The sequence below is a fragment of the Onychomys torridus genome, chromosome X, assembly GCF_903995425.1.
Source record: "Onychomys torridus chromosome X, mOncTor1.1, whole genome shotgun sequence".
NCBI lineage: Eukaryota > Metazoa > Chordata > Mammalia > Rodentia > Cricetidae > Onychomys > Onychomys torridus.
The window spans coordinates 99568252-99581607 of record NC_050466.1 but is presented as its reverse complement, the minus strand read 5'-3'; the positions used below and the strand labels follow the sequence as shown (position 1 = coordinate 99581607).

Below are 13356 nucleotides of genomic sequence, written 5' to 3'. Positions count from 1 at the left end.
AGCTTTCCCTATTTGCGGATGACATGATAGTATACATGAGTGACCCAAAAATTCAACCAAGGAACTGATACAGCTTATAAACACCTTCAGCAACATTGCAGGATACAAGATCAACTAAAGAAAAAATCAGCAGCCCTCGTACATACAATAGACAAACAGGCTGAGAAGGAAAGTTACTGGTTTATTTTGCTTTGGCTTTTTATTATTGATTTCATATAATCTTATAGCCTAGATCTGAATCTATACTCAAACTCTAAAAGACCTGCTATTTCAGACCTAATATTAAGCAGTGTCAAACAGAAATCACTCTACTCAATGAAAAGAATTCAGATTGTGTGTCAGAATTTGGACACTCCTACATGTACCCCCCAACTCAGAAAACATGATGAGTCCTTCACTGTTTCTGGATCATGCATAAATGCTTGCAGGTAAGGATTTGTCCTTTAATTAGTCTGGAAACAAGATGCTAATAACCTTTATATTTGCAACACAGAGACTGATTGCATTCCTAACTTGAAATTCTTCTCCATACTGTAAATTAAGGGAGAGGATACCACAAGGAGTTTAATCACTCCTGATATATTGGACTTTGGATCATCTCTGGGGCATAGCTCACTGCTGTTGCCTTGTATTCAATTTCAAGATTAGTGTGGTTTTAACAATGTACTAAGAGCTTAATTTACTTTATCCATTGGCATGACATTTTAATATAGAAATTTGATTGCTAAATGTAGCAATTCCTAGAGCAGAATTGATCTTTCAAAGGCTGACCATCATATCATACTACGAATGGTGAAATATCATATAAAGCTATTTGTAAAGGCTTTTAAAATTTTTGTAACTTGTATTTCTGATTAAGTTGTATACAAATATTCTACAAAAATGTTTTTGTTACTTTTGCATACAACCTAATCAAGACAAAAGATCTTGGTAAAGTATCAGATAACTGAAAATAAAAGATATTGCTGATGACATTAATTTTATAACAATATTTTCTAAGCCTTACAAATTTGGGCATGGGTTTCTAAACAAGAATTAATAATCATTGCTTTTTACAACTGTTTCTGTTAGTTTCTCCCCTTTCTTAAGGAAAACTTCCTTGGCTGATGGTTCAAGGTGTTGTAATTTCTTTGAATTTATTTGACTGATAAGCCTAAAATCACACCAGGCAGCACTGAATATGAAATGGTGTGGATAGCTTAAATTCCAACACATGCATGGAAAATAAAGCATTTCAAGGTATCAACTGGTATGTTGGTCAAACAAAACTACCTTGAACTGTCAGCCTTTAGGCAACTGTTATGAAAACACAGAACTGACTTAATTGGACTACACTAAAAGCCCTAAGGAAGTATATCCCTTAGTGGGAAGCCACAGCAGGAATCTGGTTAACATATATTGTCTGACTAATATATATTTTATTTAGGATGTGTTTCCAAGGGCACCAAATGTGCCTTCTGGGACTGTACTCTTAAGTATTATGATAAAATCTGAGCCTTCAAGGCTGTAAGGTCTGCTCAAACTTATTAGCTGCAGTTACATTGTGCCTGAATTGATGTGCCTGAAATATTTTTAAGATAGACCTTTCTAGTAAGGGGCTTTTTGTTCTAACTAGATGAGAGAAGATTAAAAAGTATAAACTGAGATCATTTATGCAGTTGATACCTTGCCACATGGGGATTCTATGAATAAAAATTTTCATGAAAAGCCATCTTGGAGAAGGGTCTAATGGAGGAAACTGCCCACAGATTTAGTAAAACCATTCTTTAAACTTCTATGTTAGAAAAGTTTCCTTTGCCCTTGACTGGTGTCTAGATTGGATTTAGAAAGGACTTAACAATGTTCCAAGAATGAATTACTGACATATTCTGCCTAAATTGTAAAAAGTGATATTTGTTAATATATGCTTCTTATTAATAAGTATTATATTTAATATTCATACGTGTGTAGATATAACCATCTTGTTAAATAAGAAACACAGAGCCAATTGTAGAGTTAAAAGCCAAGGGGTCAGAGCAATAGCTGAGAGCTGAAAACCTTACCCTTCACTGCTGCTCTGTCTTTCCTCTCCACCTGAACCCTACTTCCTGTGTCCTGTCTTTTATATAGACATTCTGTTCTGCCTTCTCATTGGTTGTAAACCCAGCCACATGACCTCCTTGTCACTGCCTGTCTCTACAGACCTCCAGGTCTTCTATGGTTGATATTGAGATTAAAGGCGTGTGTCACCCTGCTGGCTTTATCCTTGAACACACAGAGATCCTGCCTAGCTCTGCCTCCCAAGTGCTGGGATTAAAGGCGTGCACTACCACCACCCAGCTTCTGCTCTGGCTTGCTCTGACCCCAAGGCAACTTTATTAATATACAAATAAAATCACATTTCAGTACAAATAAAATATCACTATATACGTGCATATAATTTTGGATCCAATCTACTTGCTCCCTCCCTTCCAATCCATCTTCTATACCCTCCAGCTTTCCCTCCCAACTTCATGTCCTTTACCTCTTTTTTAAATTTAATACCCTCTGAGTCCACTTAGTACTGCCTATATGTGTATGTCTGTGGGACCATCTACTGAAGCATGGCTAGCCTTTCATGTGTAGCCCTAGCCACTCTGAGTTCATATGCAGCTGTGCTCTCATGACAGGCATATACGGTTTTGTTACAGATAGCCATTCTCTCTGGCTTTTATATTTCTTTCAATCCCTTCTTCTGTAATGATCCCTGAACCTTTGGAAAAGGCAGTGTGACACAAAGTGCCATTTAGAGCTGAGCACTCCACTGCCTCTTATTCTCTGCACAGTAATTGGTGGTGGGTCTTTGTACTAATTACCACTTATTGAAAAAAGAAGTTCCTCTGACAAGGGTTAAGAGATTCACTAATCAATGGGTATAAAGGTAAGATCATAGGGGACAGTTTAACATATATCAATTTAGCATAATAATAGTATTAGGGCCTTTGACCTAGCCAGCCACTGATTTTTGCCCTTGTTAGTGGGACAGGCAAATCATAAAAGCAACTTATATAGAAAGTATACAAAGAAAAGAAGATACAAATCCACCAAAAAATTCTAAGAGAACACAAGCAAAACAGCTGAATGAAATAAGCAGGACAGGAAAATGGTGTTCAATAAAGAGTTACTGAAGAATACCAAAGTAAAATGCTGGAAATGGAAATTGTAATAAATCAAACAAAAAGCTTAGTGAAAACCTCACAAAAAGAATGGATCAGGGGGAGGACATAATATCAGGGCATGAAGACAAGTTATAGGACTTAGAATACTCAATAAAAGACAAAGACAAATTAACAAATGTCTATGAACAGAATTTATGCAATCTTAGGAACACTATCAATAGACAAAGTCTATGAATTTTGAGAAGGCCAATATAAATATAAGTGGGAATGAAATGGAAAAAATAAAGAGGAGACAGTTGGGACAGTTTGAAAAGAAACTGGTGTGAAGATAGATATATGACCTGACAACATAAAGGGTCTCGTTTCTCAGGAGGTTGAGACCCTACTAATGACTCAAGTCCATTTTTTTGGAGGCAAAAATATAAAAAAGGAAAGAGGGAAATGATACAGTGCAAAGCTACAGGAGAACCAAGCAGGCCTGATAAAGTGGCACTATGTATTAAGAATGGGGAAACAGTTGTAAAAGGGACAGAACTCAGGATGAGGATATAGGATATGAATATTTGCTGGTTTCTGATTCAAGATTCTCAATGTTCCTTTTTTTATCTTCAAGAAGCTTATCTCTGTATCTGCTTTCATCAGTCACTAGATGTAGGTTCTATGAAGACAATTAGGGTAAACACCAATCTCAGTGTAGGGGAAGGCTAGATCAAGCACCCTCTCCACCATTGCTATGAGTCTCAGCAGGGGACAATCTTGTGAGTTCCTGGGGTTCCCTAGCTGCAGATGCAGAGACCCACAGCCAAGCACTTGGCCAAGTTCAGTTGAAGAGAGAGAGGAAGGATTATCAGAGCAGGGTTTGGGGGGGGGGGGCTCAGAATCATGATGAGAAAAACCACAGAGACAGCTGACCCAAGCTAGTGGGGAGATCATGGACACTGGACTGACAGTTGGGGAGGCTGCCTGGGACCAAACTAGGCCCTCTGAATGTGGGTGAAAATTGCCTGGCTTGATGTGTTTGTGGGTCCTCTGGCAATGGGATCAGGACTTATCCTGAGTACACAATGAGATTTTTACCCTAAGGTGCAATGCTTGACTCAGCCTTGATGCTCACAAGAGTGGGGGCGGGGTGCTAGGTCCAGCCCCAATTTGGTATGCCAGCCTGTGTTGACTACCCAAGGGAGGCCTTACCCTCTATGAGGAGGGGACGGGGGGGGGGGGGGAGGGGAGGAAGAGCAGGAGAAGGGGAGTGAGGGGAACAGGGGTTGGTATGTAAAAAGAAAGAAAAAAATTAAAATAAAAAAAGAAAGAAGCTTACTTCACTCCTATGAATTCCATTGCCACAAGTAGTCCTGTTCTCTTTTTTGTGTCTTCCTTTAAAAGATCAGTTTAGTTTACAGATGCTAGGCCAGTCTGTGGGTTCTGCTCCAATGACAGAATCCCAGAATGTGGTCATACCTTTGTATGTTTCATTAGAAGTTCAGTTGTAAATGCAGTCTCTGTCCCTAGACAATTCTTTGTAATATCTGGCACACTGCTTAGATCCAATATGATAGTTCGCAGCAAGTTTTCACATTACTTAGTAATATGTAGTCCTAATTTACACCCTACCAATTTATCAGTACTTTGCTGACAAAATTTCATCATATAGTACCATGACAGTTACTCTGAGTGTGGTTCACAAAGGGTCTTTCTGGGGTGCTGAAATGCCCACAAAGCATAATTTTTTTTTAAATGATGTATGGTATTGATGATAAGCAGATAAATTAATGGCAAAATTACAATCTGGACATAAAATTATGGATCAATTTAAATTGATTTCTTTTACAAAGGTATCAAGAACATTCCATGTAGAAAAGAATAATCTTATTAACAAATGATAACGGAATAAGGTGCAGTCACTTGAAAAAGAATGAAAGGATCTCTTACATAACACTATACAAAAAATTCCCAAAATAGATAAATCAGTGAAATGTAAGACCCAGACCTATGAAGCTCTTAGAAAAAAATAGGTAGAAAACTTTACAACCTTGAAACTGGAAAAATATTATATGAGGCCCAAAATATAAGGAACAAAAAGGATAACTGATATTAATTATAGATATTATGAAAATAGATATCTATAATAATATTTTATCAAATTAAATTGGATTTTGACTCCATAAAAACACAGTCCACACAAAAGTAAAAAGTATTATGAAGTCATATACCTAATGTATACGTGTACATTTTAAAAAGCAATTTTTGAGGGTGGGCCAACTCATAACTCTCTCCCTTGTCCTCACCACTGGGGGAGGGGAGGCTCTCTCCATCATTGCTCTGGATAGTTCATATCTTGCAGCAATGGGCAAGGGGTGGGGCCAGTTCTCCTGTTTATGTCCACAGGGTTGGCTCTCCCACACCCACACCTTCAGAGCCAGCTCTACTGTGTTTACCAGGTGAGGTACAGGTGCCACTCTCTCAAGTGCTGCAGCTGGTGATGGGCAGGTACAGCTCTCCCATTCTTAAGACCTCAGGGCCAGCTCTTCCACCTGCCACAGGTATGAGGTGGGGCAGGGGAATTCTCCCCTGCCCACAACACCATATGGCAGATGAAGGGTGGAGCCAGATCTCCCACACACTCATGTTCTCATGGCTGGTTCATGCCCCGCCCCTGGTCAGTAGGGTCAGCTCTACTGCTCAGGTAAGATGTAGGGCCCACTTTCCCATGTGATGCAGCTGGTAAGGGGGAGGGTCAGCTCCCTTGCCTACCACAGGTGGTAGGATCAAGGCAGGAAGGACATCTTTCCCCTGCTCTCACCACCACATTTTGGCAGATGAGGGATATGTAGCCAACTATTCTACTATTACATCCTCAGGGTCAGCTCACCTGTGCCTCTGCTAACAAGACTCAGCTCTACTATACTGCCCAGGTGAGGAGCAGGGCCTACTTTCCTGAGTGCTGTACCTGGTAAGGGGAAAGGTCAGCTGCCTCATCTATAGCAGGCAGAGAGGGGTGAAAGGTAAGGGGGGTCAACTCTTCCTTACTCACCACCCCATCTATGATCTTCTGGATTATGTGAATGGGTTGGTCCTGCAGACCCAAAGCTGCAGGATCTCCATGACATAGGGCAACAGGATATCCAAGAGGAGTCCCAGTGAGGCTTAGAACCAGACCAATTACTCTTTGTAATGAACACTTGCAAGAAAAGATATATGGATAGAAGGGTTTATTGTGTGACTCACTGTATCAGAGTACAGTTTCCATGACTAGATTATTTTGTTTTATTTTATTTTGTAGGGAAGGTTGCAAGAGCAGACGGCAGATATGAAGGGACAGTGAAATGAATGTGTGATGTGAAAGAGACAAAGAATAAATAAAAAAGAAAGTTAAAATAAAGATATTTTTGAGATTGTATTTACATAATTTCCTCCAAATCCTCCAATGTATTCCTCCTTGCTCTCCTTCAAATTCATGGCCTCTTTATTCTTTAACTGTTGTTACATACAGATGTGTGTGTGTGTGTGTGTGTGTGTGTGTGTGTGTGTGTGTGTGCATGTGTGTGCGGGTGCATGTGTGTGATAAATACAACCTGCTCAGTCTGTATAATATTATTTGTTTATATAAATTAATTTCTAAATATCTTTGGGACAGTTCATTAAGCACCAAATAATGGGTTTTGATGCAATTTCACTTCTAGGCATATTACCGGCAAGAAATGAAACACATGCCCTCATAGACTCTTTTAAAAACATTTAGAGTAGTGTTATTTATTGTATCTGAGCTTGAATGAATGCAAATGCCCATCAATTTATAGGTCTATACATAAAATGTGATAATGCCTAATATGGTATGATACTACAATAGACTAAGCTTGAAGTAATTATACTAATCAAATGAATGTAGTCACAAAGTAGCATTCATCATATAATTCAATTCATATAAAATAAGTAAAATAGGGAAATTGACAGAAAGTTGATTAGTTGTTTCTGAGGGAAAGGTAGGGTAGGGGAAGACACATAGGTAATAGTTGCAGAGTTGTCATTATACTGATAAAAAATACTCTAATGGAGTTGATAGTTGCATATATCTGTGAATATATTAAAAATCACTGAGCTTCATACTTTATTTGGTTGAATTATATCCTAAACCATTAAAAAGACATTATGGGCATTAGGAATCTAACCAGCATTTCAGAAAAACACTACATATGTTGCCAGGAATTGTTCTGAGTTGAAAATTACACTATAGTGTAGCTGGACTTTACTTCATGTGCCTTTTTGTTTTGCTACTTTTTCTTTGTAGTAAATCACAGAATTAAGTATTAGTATGTATTATATTACCTTGTAACCACTATTAAACTTCAGATTCTAAATTTATTTTCCCAAATATTAACACATAACATGATTAAATTCTTAGACTATTTCTACTATATACTCACCTCTGCTATCTTTTTGCTTTACAGACTTTTGCTCTTCAGTTTTCTTTTCCTGGCCAAGATTAGGAGGCATGGAAACAGGCCTCCAAAAACCTATAATCATATTAAAAAGACTCAGTTATTTTACAATTACTAATTAAATGATACTATGTAAAAGAATGTTTACTATACAATTCCACACTAAAAATCTTTTTTGATGTTGTAACATAATTTTTAAATATACTTATTTGTAATGGCGCGCCTATTCTCAAATTTCATGAAGCTTACTAAACCCATATTAAAAACGAAGTTTAAACAAATACCCTATAATCATAAACTTCTAGCCTCTTCTACTACAGTTCTAAGCAACCACTAAGATAGCTTCTGCCTCTATAGATTTATACTTCAGGACATTTTGTATACATGGATTGTACAACATGTGGTTCTTTTAGTTACTTTGTATGCAGAATAATGTCTTCCAGGTTTACCTATTACATACCAAAAAGTCAACACTTTTTGTTTTATATTGCTAAATGTAAACACTGTTTTATATTGCTAAATAACATCCTCTGTGTAGATACGCATCATTTAACTTATCCACTCATTATTTGTTGAGCATATGAGCAGTCTCCACATTTCAGCTCTAATGAATAATGCTGCTCCAAAGTTTCCTCTTGAGTAAAGAAGGTGTTCTGTGATTGGATGGTAGTGATGGTTAAACAAGTTTGTAAATAACCTGCAAAACACTGTTTTATAAGTTTTATGGATTTGTCTTATCTATGGCTTTTGAATTGGCTGTTTCTCTTTCAGGAATCCTCATCCTCAGATGTTACCAGTTTCCTTCAGGTCTATTTTCATTTACTTTTTCAATATGCTTTTCTTTTGCCACATATATAGTATGTATTTAAATGTCATATATATACTATATATATTATATATATTTCTTTTATTTATTGTCTATTTTTATTAAAGCACATGCTACCTCAAAGGAAAAAAAAATTAAGTTTAAAATGTTATGGCATGTATAACTCTATGTAACAAATAAAAACATAATCAGTTTTAAAAACTGTGCAGCAAGTTCATAATAGAGTGACTAGTTGGCTTAAAAAACCCATCTATTTAGTATACATAGTCACAGAATGAAAGTGACTTCACTTTGGGTGTTGGAGATACAGCTAACTTGTTTCCTTACATCTGTTTACCATTATAAAGTGAATAGACACTTGTGGTAAAGACTGCCTTTAAGAATTATTGCTCATTTGGAAATGAAGAGGAGATATATAGCACAAAGAACAGTTTTTTGTCTTTATGATAAACATATTTTATTTATTAATAAAAAGTAAATATCAGATACAATATAGCAAAACTGAATAAATTATCAGCAGACATATTGTTAAAGAAGACATAATTGAGTAAGAACACTTTCCTTACACTTAGAAATTTCAATTTTAATTGTAGGTTTAAAATTGCATTCATAGTATTAATTTATATTTTAATATATAATATGTACACACGAATGAGGAATCCAAGATACTCCCCCCAAATCTATCTTTGGCTATTTTTTATCTTTTAAGTGCATGGTATCTTAACCAAGTAAACTGAAAAGTCTATTATTGTAAGAATAAGCTGAGAGATAAGAAATTGTGATTCAGCATTAAACTGGCAACAAGAAGTAATGACACTGTATGGTTTTTGTAAAATCAAAGAAAGCTTTTCTCAAACTCTAAAATTTATATAGTTTTCTAGACCATAAAGGTTGACAGTTTTACTTAAGACTTTGTAGATTAAGTTGTTTATGTATGAATCAAAGCTTGGACCTGCCTAGACTCAGTGTGCCAGGCTCTGCTGACTGCCCATAGGAGATCTTGATTTGGGAGATGTGGGGATGTGGGGTGGCTTGGGAGGGAGGGCTGGGAGATGGGAGGAAGGAGGAGGTGGGATCTGTGGGTGGTATGTAGCGTGAGTAGAAAATTTCTTAATAAAGAAAAAAATTTTGATAATTCTATCCAAATTCAAATATTAAGAGAAAATTATACTTAATTGTTTAGTTTCAGAGCAAATAATATTTTCTCAGTGAGGTAGTTTTAATGAGAATGGCTCCCATAGACTCATGTGTTTGAATGCTTGGTCTCCAGCTGGAAGAAATGTTTGAGAAGGATTATAAGGTGTGTCTTTGTTGGAGTAGGTTTGGCCTTTTTGGAAGATGTATGTTACTGGGGGTGGGATTTGAGGTTTCAAAAGCTCATGCCAGGCCAGTCTCATGCTCTCTCTCTACCTGCAAACTTTGGATCAGATGTGAGTTATCAGCTACTGATCCAGCACCATCTCTGCCTGCCTGAAGCCATGCTCCTCACTATGATAATGGATTATCCTCTGAAAGTGTCAGTAAGCCCCAATTAAGTGCTTACTTTTATAAGTTGCCTTGGTCATGTTGTTTTGTCATAGCAATAGTAGTCATAACTAAGGCACACAATTATAAACGTCCTAAATTAACAGATATATTTGAGAAAACACTAGACTAGGAGCTTTTGTACTCTAGCTTGGCCAATAATTACCTATGTGATCATTTAAGGAAGATGGTTAATTGAGCCTTAGTTCTCAATGTCTATATCATGTACATATATTCTATATTGTCATTACTGTTTATTTTGTGCACACTCATGTGTACTTGCACACAGCTACAGGTGCACATGTATGTGCAGGTAGACAACATTTGTGTATGCATGTGGGTGAAGGTCAGAGATCAACAATCAGTGTCTTGCCTCAGAGTTTTTCATTTTTTTTTTAAACAGAGTCTCTCAGTGGGAACTGGAGCTTTCTGATTAGCATAGGCTGGATGGCTGGCCACTGAGCCCTAGTAATGTTACTATCTCTGCCACCCCAGTACTAGGATTAAAAGTATGTGCTACCACATTCAGATTTTTTTTACAATTTTATTTCTAAATTGGAAAATCTTTTGAGGATAAAAAAGTTAAAATCCATGTACCACAATTATGCTTGTAAACTAAGGCACTATATTCAGATAACACTAAGTTCAAAGTACCAGACAAATTACATGAACTTATTATTTTCATTGTTCTTAATGGGAAATACCTCTTAGAGTTGACTGACAGTGCATCTTCATGGTGAGCAAAATAAACACTAGAGCATGAGTTCATACCCTATTATTTATTGTGCTACTTTGGTTACTTATTTGGACCTCAGTTTCTCCATTTGTAAAATAAAGATGATAACTGTATCCTACCTTCTAGTATTAGGAGGACTTAATACATTCCTTTACGTAAAATTTGTGAGCTTTAATAAATTAGTACCACTGAATCAATACTAGTTAGTACATGTAAAATGTTTAGAGTTGTTTATAGCAGTTGTATATAAAGCAAATATATTTGCTCTAAAGAATCAATTAAATTGTTTAGGGCAGTGGTTCTCAACCTTAATGATGCCATCCTTTAATACAGTTTCTCATGTGGTGATCCCAACCTTAAAATTATTTCTGTTACTACTTCTTAACTATAATTTTGTTATTGTTCTGAATTATAATGTAAATATTTGATATGCAGGATATCTGATATGTGATCCCAGTGAAGGGGTCATGGCCCGCAAGTTGAGAACTAGTGGTCTAGGGACTGGAGGATTATAATGATGCATTATGATAAGATAAACATGAGTAACAGATAAATGCAAACTATTCATTGCAAATTATGGAAATGAGGAAAATCTTTATGAGCAAAGAAAGGTAACTTAAACATTGATATACATAGGCTTCTATACTTAAAACCTTCTTATAATAACTAAACAAAAAAATCTTTTACTTATTCTAGAATGATGAGAGCAAAATTTAGCATTGTGTTAAGCCATAATAGATATTGTTTTTATAAATATTTTTAACTTTCATCCTTTCAAAATAGAACAGACAAAAATTACCTAAAGCAAGGTGATATTCCTAATTTTGAAAGTGAAGTAAAAATCTGGAATAAAATGTTTAGTCTCTGAATTTCTTCTAAGTTTTCTTAAGTTGTTTCAGCCCCAAATATATCAAAGTTACTGACATTTTGGGAAATGTTATGATGCTATTAATACAGTTTATAAGTTAATTTCAAAGGCCACATACATTTTAGCTTACCTGGAGGACGATTATCCTTTCTACGAGCACCAAGCCGGTGTGCTTCATTTTCTGAATCGTGACGGTCAGATTCCATGAGATGTCCTTTTTTTTCCTTATCCATTTGAAACCCCTCATTTTCAACTACCTTCTCTGTCTTTATGGGGAGTCTGTTGCTTTCAGGTTCATTTTGATCTCGTTCATTTCCAGTTTTTTTCTGATGTTTTTCAGAACTGGAGTCTCCTTGATCTTTTTCAACGATACTTTGAAATGTTTGAAGGTCACCCTGACATTTTCCAAAGCTATCTTGAGGTACTATAGACCTAAACTGATATTTTGCAGAGCTATCCCAGTGTCCACTATGATCAGAATCTAACTGTTTTCTTTTAGCATCTAACTGGTGCTGCAGAGACTCAGACTTGTGAGCCAGCTTGAGTCTTTCCAAATTACAGGTACTTTTGCATGCTTCAGCCTTCTTCATGTGCTTTCCAGAATCAGAGGACATCACAGGGCTTTCAGAGTCTGAGTCCACAGTTCGTTCAGACCAAAAATCCTTTGGGAACTTGTTACCAGCAGTGCTCAGATGAAATGTTTCTATACCCATGAAACATTTCACAGCTGCCGAGGCTAGCTCACATCTTTCTGAATCTGAGTCCATCTCACTTGATTCAGAGTCAGAGTCCATCATATATCTCTTAGGTTTTTGCTTTTCTGTGTTTTCCACCTGTATCAGATGTACCTTAGAAGCTGATGCTCTACTTCTTTCTGTGTCTGAGTATACTGCATAACTCTCAGTATCAGGGATCATCCAGAAATTTTCGGTCTCCATCATTATCTTTTCGTATTCCATTAGACGTTTTATAGAATCTGAAGCCATTTGGCCTTTTTCTTCTATGTTTGTTTCACTATCAGAGTCAGAGTCTCTTTCAGAGTCAGAATCTTCCAGGGACTTCTCTGAGCCTGAGGGTACCCAATGTTTCAGAGATCCATATTCCCCCTGGCACTGTTCAATTCTCACCAGCTGTTGCCCTGTCTTGGTCAAGTCTTCAACAGAGACTGAAGCCATTTGATAATTTTCTGATTTTAACAGGTGTTTTATAGAGTCTGAATCCCTAGGAGACTTTTCGGAGTCAGAATCTACTCCCCATATCACTGATCCAGAGTCTCTAGATTGTTCTTCTAACTCAAAATCTGAGACAACACCTCGGTCAGAGTCAGAACCAGAGTCCATAAGAGGAGTATCACTTTCAATAATTGTTAGGTCTTGGAGAGTTTTATAGTAAAAAGAACCCCCCAACATTTCAGATGTATCTGTATCAGGAATTCCTGCTTCATATTTGTTTCCTTTATCATGTTCCTGTGTAACTGCTCCTTCATCACTTTAAGAAAAACAAGCATAAATACATGTTTAAATATTTACAAGTTGATACTAAGATATTATCTCTATTGAAATTCTTCTGTAAGAAAATACTATGGAGCACATAGTCCTATCTGTCAACTGCATAAAGCAAAAAGCAACATTAAGCTTTTTGCAAAAAATAAAAGAATATTAGTGTGTTTATTTTATACTCTTCCATGGCATTAAGTATTTGCATCTTCCCTCATATTAACTATTTTCCAATGGACCTAAAAGTATTTCCTGTTAGGACACTTCCTTGTTAATATATGATTTTCTTATCACTCTCTAGTTAATATAGCAACATTTGGGATCAAGTATCAC

The 13356-nt window shown here is 36.5% G+C and overlaps 1 protein-coding gene across 1 annotated transcript in view; it reads right to left on the bottom strand.

Annotated features, from left to right (window-relative positions):
* LOC118574754 overlaps nt 1-12486 on the bottom strand; it is an 84228-nt gene extending 71742 nt beyond the window's left edge. The window contains exons 1-2 of the mRNA XM_036175650.1: nt 11658-12486; nt 7559-7648 (exon numbers count right to left, since the gene is read on the bottom strand). Coding sequence (XP_036031543.1) covers nt 7559-7648; nt 11658-12486 — 919 coding nt within the window. The remainder of the gene's footprint in view (nt 1-7558; nt 7649-11657) is intronic.
* Between the last annotated feature and the right edge of the window lie 870 nt (nt 12487-13356).